Raw genomic sequence first — 17500 nt, 5'->3', positions numbered from 1 at the left:
CTCTCTCTCTCTCTCTCTCTCTCTCACTCTCACTCTCACTCTCACTCTCACTCTCACTCTCACTCTCACTCTCACTCTCACTCTCACTCTCACTCTCACTCTCTCTCTCTCTCTCTCTCTCCCTTTCGTGAGTTCGTGTCGCGTAAGGATGGATTTGTCGACTTATTTCCCTTACTGAAGGGTGCTGCCCCCCTTCCCCTCTAAAACGAGAAAAAGGAAACTGAAAAGGGGCGTGTTCTCCCTCATTAGTTGCGGTTATTGATTTCCGGTTATGACTTCGGTTATGGTAATCACTTCCGGAAGTCGATAGGCCTACTTCCTGTTACGGCAGGTCATGCTCGTACGGAAGGCGGTAAGGGGGTACCCAAGGGGGAGGGGGGTCAAAAATGTCCAACTCCCTTCTACTTACATAAATGTGCGTGTATGTGTGTATATTTAGATATATAGATGTAGACGGAATGGCATATGTTTAGATGTTTTTTTTTCCATATGTGTGTGAGAAAATATATGTAAAGATACATAAAATAATACTTACGCATGTTTCTTTCCTTTCTTCCCTCCCTCTTATCCGTCTCTCCTTCCCACCCAACCTCCTTCCTCCTCTCCCTACCTCTCCCCTCCCCTTCCCCTTTTCCCCTCCACTTCCTTTCCCCGCTCTCTCCCCACCCATCCCCTCCACTTTCTTCCCCTCCTTTCCTCCTCTCCCCTCCACTTTCTTCCCCTCATTTCCTCCTCTCCCCTCCCCTTCCCTCCTTCTCCCTCCCCTTCCCTCCCCGTCCTTCCCTCCTTCTCCCCTACCTTTCGTTCCCTTCCTCTTCCCTTCCCCTCCTCCCCACCCACACTACACCCTCCCACCCATGCCCTCCACTTCCTTCCCCTCCTTCCCTCCTTTCCCCTCCCCTTCCCTTCTCCTCCTTCCCTCCTCTCCCCACCCCTCCCATCCCTCCCCCTCCCCTTCCCTCCTTCCCCCCACCCTTCCCTCTCCTTCCCTCCTCTCCCCCCACCCTTCCCTCTCCTTCCCTCCCCTTCCCACCCTTCCCTCCTTCTCCCCACCCCTTCCCTCCCACCCCTCCCCTCCCCCTCCTTCTCCCACCAGCCAAGCACCATGAGCCAAGCCACGCCCACATTAGCCTACATATCGGGCAGCTGGAGGGCGGGCGGGGGCGGCACCTTCCCCGTCTACGACCCCGCCAACGGAGCCGAAATCGCCCGGGTGGCCGACTGCACCCCCGAGGACGTCGCGGCGGCTGTGGGTGAGTGGATTAATGGTGATGGTGATGGTGATGGGGATGGTGATGGTGGTTATGGGGATGATGGTGATGATGAGGATGGGGATGATGATGATGGGAATGGTGGTGATGGTGATGGTAATGGGGATGATGATGATGATGGTGATGGTGGTCATGATGATGATGATGATGGGGATGGGGATGATGATGATGATGGTGATGGTGGTCATGATGATGATGATGGGGATGGGGATGATGATGATGATGGTGATGGTGGTCATGATGATGATGATGGGGATGGGGATGATGATGATGATGGGGATGGGGATGGTGATGGTGATGATGATGGGGATGGTGGTGATGATGGGGATGGTGGTCATGATGATGATGATGGGGATGATGATGGTGGTCATGATGATGGGGATGGGGATGGGGACGGTGATGGTGGTCATGATGATGATGATGGGGATGGGGATGATGATGATGAAGGTGATGGTGGTCATGATGATGATGATGGGGATGGGGATGATGATGATGATGGGGATGGGGATGATGATGATGATGGTGATGGTGGTCATGATGATGATGATGATGGGGATGGGGATGATGATGATGATGGTGATGGTGGTCATGATGATGATGGAGATGAAGGGGATGATGATGGTAATGGTAATAATAATGATAATGATAACGATATCGATGTTTAAATGAAATAGGTTTAAAGATTTAAGAAAATGCCTATTGCAATAGAGATAAAAGGTTTAATAGGAAATGATTATGCAATTTTAGATGATATCAGTGATGATAATGACTGTAATAGCGACAATGGCAATAATTTAAATAATAATAGTGATAATGATGATTATGATAATAGTAATAGTCATTATTATCATTATGATAATTATATCAATAATATCAACACCAACAAAATAGTAATAATAAGAATAATGAAGATAATAAAGATAATAATAATAATTACTGCCTCCAAATGATTACAAAAAATGATAAAAGATGAACCAAGCACTGGAAATAATAAAGGACAATATGTATATATATATATATATATATATATATATATATATATATATATATATATATATATATAACATTTTCACATACATATTTCGCTCCGGGCGTTGTTAAATGATAAAGGATAGACCAGAGTGAAAATAAGAAATAATAGGATGAAAAAATACATAAAACCACATAAATCCTTTATAACATAAATACAGAAGCTATCTATCTATAATAAAAAGAAATATAAATAAAGATACTATTTTCCCACAAAACGAGGTCTATAGAAGCATTCAACAGAACTATATACTAAACATATACTATAAAAAACTAAAAATTTATAAATGATTAGTAAATAAAACATAAGAACTATATACTAAACCATATATATTAAAACAGACACTAAAACACAAAAATATTTATTAATATCAAATAACCATTAAAATAAAAAATTCTCCCTAGCTTCAGTGTCGGAGGCCTTCTCGCATACCCCCTAGGAACTATATACTAAAACCTCTATAATAAAACATATACTTGAAAAAAAAAAACTATAAAATATGTACGTAAATTAATACCAAATTAGCATTAAAGAAACTCAATTCCTCCCAAGACGAGTCTCGGAAGCCTTCAAAAGTTGACGCCTCAGGCACCCAAAAGAATATACACTAAACCCTACATACAAAAACATAGACCAAAGAATTAATATATACATACATACATAAATGAATACCAGTTAAGCATCTTAAAATTTAACTCTCAATTCCGCCCCAGACGCGGCCTCCGAAGCCTTCAAGACTTGGCGACTCACGAGCCCCAAAGAACGCGCCGCCATCTTGCTTCGAATCAGGGACGGCCTCAACAACAACAAAGACGCCATCGCCACCATCCTCACCAGGGAGAATGTAAACACGGAGGGATATCTTATTTTCTATGGAGGAATATTTACTTTTCTCTTTTTTTTAATTTCTGTTTTTCTCTGTTTTTTGTTTCTCGTTGTCGGTGTATATTTTATATCTGCCTGTGTTTGTTTGTTTTTCTATATATCTATTTATATACCGATCTATATTTCTATCTATCAACATCCCTACCTTCTTCCGGGCATTCTTAAGTGGTTCATGCTATGAATATTTCTTTTTAGTCAACTTTTACTTAATTCTAATTCCTTATATATCTTTCTTCTTACCTAATCTATTTTTCATTCTTGAATTTTTAGATTTTAAAATTTTCTTCGCGTTTTCGTTTCCTCTTCTCGTTTTTTCTTCATTTTTCTTTATTTTTCAAACTAATCCCATAAAGTTATTCTGAAATGTTCTCTCTTTCCTGTTTTTTTCTTTCTCTCTTTTCATTATTTTTCCTTTTCCTAATAATCAGTCTCTTCCATCTTTTCTTTTCTTTTCTCCTTTACACTAAAAATGTCTAGTTTTTTTTATCTTTATCCTTTTCCATTTTCTTTATGTTGCCCCCCCCCCAGGGTAAGGCCAATGATGAGACCACGGGGGAATTCGGCCTCATTTTAATCTCTCTTTTTCGTGTCCCTTTTCGTTCTTTATTTCTCTCTCTCTCTCTCTCTCTCTCTCTCTCTCTCTCTCTCTCTCTCTCTCTCTCTCTCTCTCTCTCTCTCTCTCTCTCTCTTTCTTATAATCAATTCCCTCTGTTTTCTTTTTCTCTCTCTTTTTGTTTTCTCATTTTATTATTTCCCTTCAATCTTCTTCCTTTCTTTCCTTCTTTTATCCAAATAATCCCTTTCCACCTCCTCTTTTTGCTTCCTTTATCCAACTGATCGGCATCATTTTCTACTCTTTTTTCGTTCTCTATTTCTCTTTATCTCTTCCTCTTTCTCTCTTTCCTTCTTTTATCCACCCTTATCCACCTCCTCCCTCTCAACCCTCCCTTCCCTCCTCCCCCAGGGTAAACCCAAGGGCGAGGTCGGAATCTTTTTTTTTTTTTTTCGTTCTCTGTTTCCCTTTCTCCATTTCTCTTTCTCTCCATCCTTCTTTTACCCACCTCTATCTAACGACTCCCTCCCCTCCTCCCCCAGGGTAAGTCCAGGGGGCGAGACCTGGGGGAGTTCGGCATCATTTTCTACCTTTTCGTTCTCAAAATATCTCCTTCCGTCGATTATCCACCTTTATCCAACTACTCCCTCTCCACCTGCCTTCCTCTCCTTCCTTTATCCACCTACTCCCTCTCAAACCTTCCCTCTTCCCCCAGTGTAAGTCCAAGGATGAGACCCGGGGTGGTCGGCTTCATTTTCTACTCCTTTTTCACTCTCTATTTCTCTTTATCTCTTTCTCTCTCTTCATTCTTCTTTTATCCTGCTTCATCCACCTACTCCCTCACACCTCCCCTCCCTTCCTCCCCCATGGTAAACCCAAGGGCGACACTCGGGGGAGGCCGGCTTCATTTTATACTCCTTTTTCACTCTCTATTTCTCTTTATCTCTTTCTCTTTCTCTCCATCCTTCCTTTATACTCCTTTATCCAATGACTCCCTCTCAAACCTTCCCTCCCCTCCTCCCCCAGGGTAAACCCAAGGGCGAGGCCGCGGGGGAGGTCGGCTTCATTTTCTACTCCTTTTTCACTCTCTGTTTCTCTTTCTCTCTTTCTCTTTATCCCCATCCTTCTCTTATCCACCTCCTCCCTCTCACACCTCCCCTCCCCTCCTCCCCCAGGGTAAACCCAAGGGCGACACCCGGGGAGGTCGGCTTTATTTTTTACTCCTTTTTCGTTCTCTATTTCTCTTTCTCTCTTTCTCCTTCTCTCCATCCTTCTTTTATACTCCTTTATCCACCTCCTCCCTTTCACACCTCCCCTCCCCTCCTCCCCCAGGGTAAACCCAAGGGCGACACTCGGGGGAGGTCGGCTTCATTTTCTACTCCTTTTTCACTCTCTATTTTTCTTTCTCTCTTTCTCTTTATCCCCATCCTTCTCTTATCCACCTCCTCCCTCTCACACCTCCCCTCCCCTCCTCCCCCAGGGTAAACCCAAGGGCGAGGCCGCGGGGGAGGTCGGGTTCGCAGCCTCCTTCTTCGAGTGGTTCGCCGAGGAGGGTCGAAGGCAGTACGGCGAGACCATCCCAAGCCCCGCCCCCTCCAAGCGCTTGGTGACCGTCAGGCAGCCAGTGGGCGTCGCTGCTCTCATCACGCCCGTACGTGGGTTTTTTGGGGTGGCGTTTTTTGTTTTTGTTGTTGTTGTTTATTGATGAATCTGCCTGTATTTTGTTGTCCTTGTTTTTGTTGTTGTTTATTAATGAGTTTGACTGTATTGTTGTTGCTGTCGTTGTTGTTGTTGTTTTAGTTTGAGGGGGCGTCGCTGCTCTCATCACGCCCGTACGTGGGTTTTGGGGGGGCGGTTTTTTGTTGTTGTTGTTTATTAATGAATCTGCCTGTATTTTGTTGTTCTTGTTTTTGTTGTTGTTTATTAATGAGTTTGACTGTATTGTTGTTGCTGTCGTTGTTGTTTTAGTTTTTTTGAGGGGGCGTCGCTGCTCTCATCACGCCCGTACGTGGGTTTTTTGGGGGGCGGTTTTTTGTTTTTGTTGTTGTTTATTAATGAGTTTGACTGTATTTTGTTGTTCTTGTTTTTGTTGTTGTTTATTAATGAGTTTGACTGTATTTCGTTGTTCTTGTTTTTGTTGTTGTTTATTAATGAGTTTGACTGTATTGTTGTTGTTGTTTTAGTTTGAGGGGGCGTCGCTGCTCTCATCACGCCCGTACGTGGGTTTTTTGGGGGGCGTTTTTTGTTGTTGTTGTTGTTTATTAATGAGTTTGACTGTATTTCGTTGTTCTTGTTTTTGTTGTTGTTTATTAATGAGTTTGACTGTATTGTTGTTGTTTTAGTTTGAGGGGGCGTCGCTGCTCTCATCACGCCCGTACGTGTTTTTTTTTTGGGGGGGGGCGTTTTTTGTTGTTGTTGTTGTTGATTATTAGTGAGTTTGACTGTTTGGTTGTTGTTTTTGTTGTTTATTGATGTATTTAGCCTGTTTTTGTTTTGTTTATTAATGAATTTTGCCTGTTTTTGTTGTTTTTGTTGATGTTTATTAATGAACTTGCCGTTTTGTTGTTTTTGTCGTTCTTGTTGTATATTAATTAATTTGTCTGTTTTTGTTGTTTATCAATGAATTTGTGTTTTTTGTTGTTTATTAATTAATTTTGTGTTTGTTGTTGTTGTTTATTAATGAATCTGACTGTATTTTGTTGTTGTTTTTGTTGATGTTTATTAATGAATTTTCCCTGTTTTTTATGTTTGTTAATGAAATTGATGTACCTGCCTGGCTGTCTATTCTTTTTCATATGAAGATTCAGAAATCCAAATAAATGAATGCAACTTCAGGCCCAGAGCAAAATATTCGTAAAAGTGTAAAATTCGGCAGTTTATATATACACATTCATATACATATATATATATATATATATATATATATATATATATATATATATATATATATATATATATATATATATATGTATGTATGTATATATAAATATATGTATATATATATTTTTTTCCTTTTCTTTTTTTTCTTTTTAATTCTTTGTTTATGGATTTGCTTAGGTCTGTTTGTGCGCATGTTATAGATATCAAAGATATGAATCGTCTGTGAAATTGTATTAGAATGCAAGGATAGATATATTGATGTCATCCTTTGTGCGTTTATTATTGATGTTAATTTGAGTTCATAATACTAAAATGTCATTTATCTCAATATTTTTTCCCTTCTTTTGGTCTACAGAGCGAATATTCTTCGTGAATATTATTTGTGAATATTATTAGTGAATATCTATTTGTGAATATTTTCAGCAAATATTTACAGCGAATATTATTTGCGAATTGGTGAATATTTTTAGTAAATATTTTCAGTTTCCCGAACACTAAACTATTGCATAAACCAACATTTATTTTTTTATTATCCAGGGATCTGTAGTTTTTACGTTGGATGTATTTGATACTTCTAGCTTCGTATTTTCACTTTTTTGTGAATGTTTTGTTATAGACCTGAAATAGCATTCATTGCCTCCGCCAAAGTTTTTACGTTTTATGATAGCGTTGGTTAGTTAGTTAGTTTGTTGGTTGGTTAGTCGGCTGGTTAGCATAACTCGAAAAGTCATGAACAGATTTTTATGAATTTTTTACCAGAGTTGTGTCTTAGCCGAATTTAGATGCCATTAGCTATCGGATCACGCTCTGGATCCAGGATTTTTTACTTATTTTTTTAAGGATTGCATCAGTTACCCCTGTTGCCTTATTATTTCCTTTATTATCTTCGTCAAGGAGGGTATTTTTACGGACGTCACCAGTGCATTGGAGAAAGAGGCGATTATAATGTAATTCGTGTGAGTTTCTTCTTTATTGCTTCAGTGGCCTTATTGCCTTGGCGGAGGTATGCGCTCTCTGAGTGCCTCTAGTTCATTCGTATTTTTTATTCTTTATTTGTGTATTTTTGGATAATAAACTTCTGTCCGTCTATTTATGTTTGTCTGCCTGTCTGTCTTTCTTTCCCTAGTCATCGGTCTCCCTAGATGTACAGATTGTGTGCGTGTGTGTGTGTATGTGTGTGTGTGTGTGTGTGTGTGTGTGTGTGTGTGTGTGTGTGTGTGCATGAATAAATGAACGAATCCACCAATCTACCTGTCAACGTATTTATCTGTCCCTCTACCTACCTACTTCCCTCCCAATCCCTCTCCCTCCCAATCCCTCTCCCTCCCAATCTCTCTCCCTCTCCCTCCCAATCTCTCTCCCTCTCGCGCTCCCTCCCAATCCCTCTCCCACCCAATCTCTCTCCCTCTCCCACCCAATCTCTCTCCCTCTCCCACCCAATCTCTCTCCCTCTCCCTCTCTTTCCCAGTCTCTCTCCCTCCCAATCCCTCTCCCTCCTAATCCCTCTCCCTCCCAATCTCTCAACCCTCTCCCTCCCAATCTCTCTCCCTCTCCCTCCCAATCTCTCTCCCTCTCCCTCCCAATCTCTCTCCCTCTCCCTCCCAATCCCTCTCCCTCCCAATCTCTCTCCCTCTCCCTCCCAATCTCTCTCCTTGTCCCTCCCAATCTCTCTCCCTCTCCCTCCCAATCCCTCTCCCTCCCAATCTCTCTCCCTCTCCCTCCCAATCTCTCTCCCTCTCCCTCCCAATCTCTCTCCCAATCCCTCTCCCTCCCAATCTCTCTCCCTCTCCCTCCCAATCCCTCTCCCTACCCAATCCATCTCCTTATCTATCTTATCTCCCTATCTATCGGCGCCGCAGTGGAATTTCCCCATCGGCATGATCGGGAGGAAGGTCGCCGCCGCCCTTGCCGCTGGCTGCACCTGCGTCCTCAAGCCCGCGGAGGACACGCCCCTCACCGCCCTCGCTTTCGCCAAGGTAAGAGGAGGGAAGACGAAGGGAGGGAGAGGATAAAGAATAAGGATAGTGATAATGGGAATAAGTGATGATAGTGATGATAATAGTAGTAAATGATAATAATGATAATGATAGTAATAGATGACGATAATGATAATGACAATAATGATAATGATAATAATAATAATAATGATAATGATAATAATAATAATAACAATAGTAATGTATGATGATAATTATAATAACAATAGTAATATATGATGATAATAATAATGATACTACAGCTACTACTACAAATAATAATGATAATGAAAAAAACAGTAGTAGCAAGAAAAATAGAAATGAAAATTGAATGGCCATAAGAATGACGATAACAAGGATAATAAGACAGGATAATAACAAGGATAACACGACGCGCCCTCTGCCCAGGTATGCGAAGAGGCCGGCGTCCCTGCAGGAGCGCTGAATGTCCTTCCGTGCTCCAGGAGTCGCGTCCAGTCCGTGGGAGCCGCCCTCTGTGACTCGCCGAAGGTCCAGGCTCTCTCCTTCACCGGGTCGACGGCGGTGGGGCGGGTGAGTGGGCGTGGGTGGCAGTGGGCGGGCGGTTTGAGTGGGTGGAGACTCTGTGGGCGTGGTTTGAGTGGGCGGGAATGCTATTGGCGTGGTTTGAGTGGGTGGAGTCTCTGTGGGCGTGGGTATCTGTGGGCTGGGTCGCTGTGGGTGGGATCTCAGTGGGGGTGGTATGAATGGGCGGCGTCTTCGGTGAGCGGGATCTCAGTGGGCGTGGGTCGCTGTGGGCGTGAGTATCAGTGAGTGGTGTCTCTGCCGGTGGGGTGTCAGTGGGCGTGGTCTGAATGGGCGGGGTCTCAGAGGGCGTTAGAGACGTCAGCCCACAGGAGAGTGAAGCTATCCGAAAACTCTACGGGTCGTTTCGCCAAGTTTCATTTATCCTAATTGTTACTCTTTTTTTCTTTCTCTCTTCCTTCCATGCGTGGTCCGACTAAGGTCAAGGCAATTGGCATACAAGTGAAATATAATAACGGAGGTGAATAAGGAAAAGAAAGAAAAAACACTGATCAAGATGATTTAGAAGAGTTCATGTGCGTGTACGTGTATGTGTGTGTGTGTGTGTGTGTGTGTGTGTGTGTGTGTGTGTGTGTTTGTGAATATGTGTGTTATGGCTGCATGTGCGTGTATGTGTAGATGTATATGTGCGTGTTGTGTGCGTGAGTGTACCCAAATGTGTACGTGTATGTGTATTCGTGCGCATGCGTGCGTGTGCGTACATCTATGTGTGCGCGTTCCTGTACATTTGCGTGTATGTGTGTGCGTTCGTGTATATCTGCTCGTGCGTGTATGTGTATGCGTCCGTGTACGTATACTGTATGTGGCGTGAGCAGTGTATGCGTGTAAAGGTTTGTTTAGTGTTTGTGAGCGAACATTAATGTAATTACTAGTAAGCAAAGATGTGTTCACGTGGGTATTTACTGAAATTAATTAGCAAATATACACAAGAAGACCCAGTCATCAGTTCTCCTTAAAAAAAATAATTTGCAAGTGTTGAACAGGTTGTTTGGGGCATTACTGTGGAATCTTATATTCGTTACAATTCTAGATAGTCATAGAGCACGTCTATTGTAAATAAAATCAAAGGAAAATGTAAACTGGGGGTGGGTGGGATATATAATGCTGAATTCTGGTGTTTTACTTATATACAGGAATTAATATATTTCCCTTTATCTTTTTCATATCAGGTCACATCTCAGGTCACTGATCCACTGTCGTAGGGGGACCGTTACAAAAAGTTTAATAAATGAAATAAACACACACACAAACACAAAAGGCGACAGCGTGTTGTCCTGGCGAGCCCTTGCATATCGTTTGTCCTAGGTAGTGTTTTGGCGGACTTTTTCTTAGGTAATTAACTTATAATAATAATTTAAAAACCGACAACTTTTCATCTGCGCAGATATCTGTACTTCATTTCTGGATGGCCAAGGTACTTACCGAGTAGGTTTTTTTTCTTAAAACTTATGAGGTTGTTCCTGAAATTAGCGTGTTCTTCTGCGCAGGTGTTTCGTCTGCACCTGGTTCTCGCTGAATCTCGCCTCTTATGCCGTGCTGTTGTTTCGCCTCGTCGGTTTTGGATGAGCATGTGGCTCGGGGAAACTTACTTTTTTTGCTCGTTGTGTCTACTTGAGTTTGAAATATTGAAAGAGTTTATATGATGACTGATATTTGAGCCAAAGATTGATTTTGATTTTGAGAACTAAAGGGTACATGTTGATTTTGAGATTTGAATAGATTTTAAGATTTGAAGAGTACCGACTGTATAAGTAAAGACCGATTTTTTTTTTTTTTTTTTTTTTTTTTTTTTTTTTTTATACCTTGGTTCATTGTTGATGTCTGAATTTATTGAAAGATATGCATGCATATATATATATTCTTTTTTTAGACGATTTACTGGGCTAGGTAATATTAGTATTTCTTTAAGCCACTGTGGACTTGCAAGGAATGAAAACAGAATGAATCTATAAATCATTACATAAAAGTCAGACTGCCATTGAATAAATCAGATTCCATTACATAAAATTAGACTATCATCTTTCGTCTCCTGAGCCCAGATTATTTATCTTATGTTCGATACTTTTACGGGCCTGTTAAAATTGTGCGAGGCCCGTCCCAGCGAATATTCATATATACGGACATGCATAGATAAAGAAATAAATGCATATTTGTCTGTCTGTTTGAAAGATATACATTTATCTATCTGTCTATCCGGTAGATTCGCATGTATACGGTGATGGTTATGTATTTATTTCTGTTTATATGTAATTCCTATATTATATATCATACCGACATGCATATACATATAAAGAAATGTATATCTATCAATCTAGACATGCATATCTACCGTATAGATAGATGCTATTAATACACATCTGATAGACAGATATGCATTTATGTCTGTTAATGCATGTCTGTATACACGAATATTCATCGGGTCGGGTCTCGACTCTCAATATTAACTCTAATCTTTTTGCAGTGGATCTACCAGCGCTGTGGCACGACTATCAAGAAGTTATCCTTAGAATTAGGAGGAGACGCGCCATTTATCGTCTTTCCCAGCGCCGATGTCGGAAAAGCTGTGAAAGGGGCGTTGGCGGCCAAGTTCCGAAATGCTGGACAGGTAAGGAGGAAAGAATGATTTATTTATTTGTTTATTTATTCATCTTTTCCTTTTATTTCGTTCTCTTTCATTTAGGAGGGAAGAATGAACCGTATCCATTGTGACAAATGAAGAAAAGGTATGAATTAGAAGGAATATTTCATGTATTGTGAAGATATTCGTTCTCCTTCGTACCTTTTCGACATAGGAGGGAGTATGTATTTAGTTCTTCAATATTTTCTTTTTCTGTCTTTCTTTCTTTGAGTGGGCAGAGGAGGAGGGGATCTTCTGTGGGGTATTTTTTGTCTATTTTCTTTCAGTTATTCTGTTTCATGTTTGATTTGATTCCTAAAAAAGAAAACAAAATCCTTTCTTTCTCTGTCCCTATCTCATGGCCCAGCGTTCGTATCCATCATGCCTTTATCCGCTTAAACTATTAAATTATTATTATATTAAAATTATATTAAACTCTATTAAATCACCAGCAAACAAAATCACCTTTCCTTCCACCCCTTCACGACCAGACATGCGTCGCAGCCAACCGCATATTCGTGCATGAATCTGTGCATGACGAATTCGTAAAGCAAATCGCCGAAGCCATGGACGCGGAGCTGAAGTCCGGACACGGTCTAGAAAATGGCGTCAACCACGGACCAGTTATCAATCAGCGACAATTCGATCGGGTAATTATGTTAATCGAATAAAAATTAAATTAAATAGAAAATGGATGACTTACTTGGTGTAGGATATTTGAACTTCTATGTGAAATATTAGCGAGTTTGTTTTTTATTTCTGTTTTTTACGATTTTCTTTATTAATTAGATTGATAAGTAATGCTTTCAAGTATATTGAAAAACTTTTGCAATATATTATACTGTCAGATCATTGTTACTGAAGTTATTTCTTAGTTGTCACCGTAATTTTCATTTTTCTATATCGGAAACTCCTGAATTTTTTATATATATTTCTCCGCCAAATCATCCTCTAATTTCCATACATTATCATAATGGCGATAAATATCTATAATTATAAATTACCACCAATTTAAAACTCAGAAAATAACGAAGATAAAAAATAAATAAATAAAAAATATATATCCCTGTACCCTCAAACCCTCCTCTTTCGTCTCCCAGCTGGTCAAGATGATCGACGAGTCTATCGCAGCTGGTGCAAAGGTGGTTCGAGGAGGAAAACCTGGAGGAGGACTGTTCTACCCTCCAACCCTCCTCACGGGCATCACCCTCGATATGCCGGTGGCCAAGGAGGAGATCTTTGGACCCGTGGCCGCCATCTTGAAATTCCGCGAGGAGGAAGAGGTCGTCCGGCTTGCCAACGGGACCGCTATGGGCTTGGCTGGTAGGGCTTGCGATTTGGATTGGAAATGGTGTTATTTGTATTTCACTTTATTTATTTACTTATTTTTACTTTGTGTAAGTGTGTGTGTTGTATATAAAGTGGTGTTTTGAGGGAGAGGTAAGTAGGTGCGTGTGCGGTACGCGCACGCGCGCGCCCTTGGTTGTGTGTGTGTGTGTGTGTGTGTGTGTGTGTGTGTGTGTGTGTGTGTGTGTGTGTGTGTGTGTGTGTGTGTGTGTGTGTGTGTGTGTGTGTGTTTGTGTGTGTGTGTGTGTGTGTGTGTGTGTGTGTGTGTGTGTGTGTGTGTGTGTGTGTGTGTGTGTGTGTGTGTGTGTGTGTGTGCATGTGCGCGTTTGTGTGTGTGCGCGTGTGCGCGTTTGTGTGTGTGTGCTTGTATGTATCACGTGCATCCATGGAAGTGGTAGTCAAATGCTTACATTTACATAAACCCCAAGTATACCAGCAAATCCACCCGTGTGCCTGCGCCCATGCAAGCCCAACCCCTCTCTCCCTAACCCCAACTTCCCCGCCCACAGGATACTTCTACACGGGCGACGTGGGTCAGGCATGGCGCGTAGCTGAGGCGCTGGAGGTGGGCATGGTGGGCGTGAACGAGCCGATGGTGTCCACATGCGAGGCGCCCTTCGGTGGCGTCAAGCAGTCTGGTCTGGGCAAGGAGGGCTCCCTGCACGGCCTTGACGACTACTCGCACATCAAGTACATCTGCTTCGGGGTCTAAACTCGCTTTCTTTGTCTCTCTGCCTTCTCTGTCTATTTCTCCTTATGCCTTTTTTTCCTTTTCAAGAATATTTGCTTACCTGTTTCCATTCTCTTTAGTCTCTCCTCTCCTATTTTCTCTCTTTTCTCCTCTCTTGTCTCTTCTCCCCCCTCTTTCTTTTCGCTCTCCCCTTTCTAAAATAAAGGTGTTGCCTTTATCTATAACACATTCATTAATCTGCAAATTACACCTAGCATCAATATGAAGTTATGTTCCCGATATAGGTAATGCATGGAGCTAACTACAATAAAAATCAAAATATCACATCATTTTTTTACCTTTTCAAAACCAGCTTGATAAAAAAGGACAAAACAGTTGCGAAAAATCAATATTTTTAAATATGCTATTCAGTAAAATCAAAGGTAATTTTCATTATTTCCATGTATATAAGCCATTTGAAACTACATTTTCAGTTTTCCCCCACTCTTGCTATCAAAATGAAAACAAACAAAAAGACACATGAAGTCTGAGATTTTACTCAGGACATGGATGTTATACTTTTTTTGCAACAAACAGCCGTTGCTTCATCTACAATTACTAAAACAGGGTAAAAAACAATGCAAAATTTATAAAATCTTATTATTGCAAAAATGATAGAAATATGACAGGTAACAATTGTGGCTGTAACACATTTGTACTGTGTTAGTTTTACTTGTATGAAGCATATGTCAATATACTGTCATGGCACAAAGGCAAATGTATTTATTATCATCTTGTTTCATAATTTATTATCCATTAGCTGTCTAACATTGGTAAAATATGGATGCAATCACAAAATACATTAGCTTTATGCTTTCAGGAGTACAATTAGATCCTTTGGAACAAAAAGAAAAGGTGTTCATTATACATAATTCCAGGTAAAAGATTTTTTTTATATGAACTCAATTGCCCTATATCAAGATGTAAATCCCTTAAAAAATATGACCAATGATAATTATTAGCAATGTGAATCAACAAAATTTCTTTTTTTTTTTTCTTGTGATGATTAAAACAGCTGATCATTGTTTTTCTTCTCTTTTTTTGTCATATCCAAAGATCTGATTAAAATAAACAAGACAAAAATGTTGAAACATTTTATAAAGGAAGATGTTTAAACAGGACTAGCTACCTTGCCTACAGTATGATCTATGCATTCAACTTCCTGTCACTAAACAGCTAACTTACTATTGTGCTTTAAAAAAAAAAGTATTAAAACAGTTTATCAAATGTTCATTATCTTAAGTGAAAAAATCCATCCTTTATGACTTATTGTATATCCACTGATAAAGTCAAAGATCAGATCATCTAAAAATAATTATATCAATAATAAAAATACGATGAAGTTTGTGAACACTTTACAAATACGAGAACACTGTTTCACGTTAAAAAAATTAGTAATTCTTCTTGGACGCAAAGAATTACTACATGTTTTTTTTGTTTTTTTTTCTTGGTACACTTCTCATCAAGGTAATCTATTTTTAATTTTTTGGCGTATCAAACCTTTTTTCTCTTTTCCGAGTCTAGAAAATCAAACCAGGATAAACATACCCTCACCCCATGCCGTTTCCCCAATAGACCCTGACCTTATCTCTCTCTTATTACTTTGGAGATCCACAAATAAACAGCAAAAAAAAAAAAAGACTTTTGCCAACCGTCAAATATAAGTTGAACAAGATGAATATTAAATGACCAGTTTAAATAATTACAACAATTATCACTGGGAGTCTAAATACTTACATACTTTTAGAAAATATATTGAAATAATTTTTATTCTTCTCCATATAATAAGTTCAAGCAATGTGTGAGGCCATAGATCTCTACAATATAATAATAAATAAGTAAATAGATAACTAAAATATATATTAAAAAAAACATAAATGTACGTGTGTGTGTGCATGGGTGTGTGCGCATGCGTGTGCGTGTGTGTGTGCATGTGTTCAGGTGTGTGACTGTGTGTGTGAGCCTATCTGCAGGTGTGTGTGTGTGTATGTGTGTGTGTGTGTGTGTGTGTGTGTGTGTGTGTGTGTGTGTGTGTGTGTGTGTGTATGTGTGTTTGTGTATGTGTGTTTGTGTATGTGTGTTTGTGTATGTGTGTTTGCGTGTGTGTGTTTGTGTGTGTGTGTACAGGTGTGTGTGTGTGCAGGTGTGTGTGTGCAGGTGTGTGTGTGTACAGGTGTGTGTGTGTACAGGTGTGTGTGTGTATAGGTGTGTGTGTGTACAGGTGTGTGTGTGTGTGTGTGTGTGTGTGTGTGTGTGTGTGTGTGTGTGTGTGTGTGTGTGTGTGTGTGTGTGTGTGTGTACATGTATCTGTGTGTGTGTGTGTGTGTGTGTACAGGTGTGTGTACAGGTGTGTGTACAGGTGTGTGTGTGTGTGTGTGTGTGTGTGTGTGTGTGTGTGTGTGTGTGTGTGTGTGTGTGTGTGTGTGTGTGTGTGTGTGTGTGTACAGGTGTGTGTGTGTGTGTGTGTGTGTGTGTGTGTGTGTGTGTGTGTGTGTGTGTGTGTGTGTGTGTGTGTGTGTGTGTGTGTGTGTGTGTGTGTGTGTGTGTACAGGTGTGTGTGTGTGTGTGTGCGTGTGTGTACAGGTGTGTGTGTGTGTGTGTGTGTGTACAGGTGTGTGTGTGTGTGTGTTTGTGTTTGTGTTTGTGTGTGTGTGTGTGTGTGTGTGTGTGTGTGTGTGTGTGTGTGTGTGTGTGTGTGTGTGTGTGTGTGCGTGTACAGGTGTGTGTGTGTACAGGTGTGTGTGTGTGTGTGTGTGTGTACAGGTGTGTGTGTGTACAGGTGTGTGTGTGTACAGGTGTGTGTGTGTAGAGGTGTGTATGAGTGTAGGTGTGTGTGTGTGTGTACAGGTGTGTGTGTGTGTGTGTGTGTGTGTGTGTGTGTGTGTGTGTGTGTGTGTGTGTGTGTACAGGTGTGTGTGTGTGTGTGTGTGTGTACAGGTGTGTGTGTGTGTGTGTGTGTGTGTGTGTGTGTGTGTGTGTGTGTGTATGTGTGTGTGTATGTGTGTGTGTATGTGAGTTTGTGTATGTGAGTTTGTGCATGTGAGTTTGTGCATGTGTGTGTGCACGTGTGCATACATGTGTCTGCTTATGTGTGTGCATGTGCGTGTGCATAGGCTCTACTAAGAATAAATCAGATGCAAATGTGCCTATTTGTGACTATATACTATTATACTCTTTTCCACTGAGCCCCTCACCCAACTTATCAGCATATAATCTGCATCTCAACCCATGAAGGTGTCCTTATCAGGCAAAATGAAAACAGCATTTTTTTTTTTTTTTTTCTATCTAATGAGGACTCCTTTTTTTCTTATTTCATCTAATGGGGACACCTTGACTGAGATGATATGTCACAACTTATATTTCATTTCTACTTTTGGCAGAATTTCATTTCATTTGTGTGTGCGTGTTTTAGTGTTTATATTTCCATTCTTTTATATATATTTTTTTCAGATCCCTTTTTCCTGCAGTAAAATACAAATCAAAATATTGTTCACAGCATTCTACATATATTTTTTTCCCTCTTTTTTCTCGGAAGTCGCATGTTCATGTAAACCACAACACTAATCTACTGATAAAAATAAGCTAGCGTCTTTGCAATATTTCACCTAAAAATTCTTCACTTTATATACTTTCAATATTATGCTTAT

At 40.5% G+C, this 17500-nt stretch overlaps 1 protein-coding gene across 2 annotated transcripts in view; it reads left to right on the top strand.

Moving 5' to 3' along the window:
* LOC113826632 (succinate-semialdehyde dehydrogenase, mitochondrial) overlaps positions 1–14136 on the top strand; it is a 17860-nt gene extending 3724 nt beyond the window's left edge. For both annotated transcript variants that reach the window (XM_070125252.1, XM_070125251.1), the window contains exons 2-10: positions 1097–1253; positions 3015–3145; positions 5220–5390; positions 8479–8595; positions 9004–9147; positions 11621–11764; positions 12268–12426; positions 12877–13099; positions 13633–14136. In XM_070125252.1, coding sequence (XP_069981353.1) covers positions 1106–1253; positions 3015–3145; positions 5220–5390; positions 8479–8595; positions 9004–9147; positions 11621–11764; positions 12268–12426; positions 12877–13099; positions 13633–13835 — 1440 coding nt within the window. In that variant the 5' untranslated portion in view covers positions 1097–1105 and the 3' untranslated portion in view covers positions 13836–14136. The remainder of the gene's footprint in view (positions 1–1096; positions 1254–3014; positions 3146–5219; positions 5391–8478; positions 8596–9003; positions 9148–11620; positions 11765–12267; positions 12427–12876; positions 13100–13632) is intronic.
* The last annotated feature ends 3364 nt before the right edge of the window (positions 14137–17500 follow it).

The sequence above is a fragment of the Penaeus vannamei genome, chromosome 9, assembly GCF_042767895.1.
Source record: "Penaeus vannamei isolate JL-2024 chromosome 9, ASM4276789v1, whole genome shotgun sequence".
NCBI lineage: Eukaryota > Metazoa > Arthropoda > Malacostraca > Decapoda > Penaeidae > Penaeus > Penaeus vannamei.
This window is presented reverse-complemented; position numbering and strand designations above follow the sequence as displayed.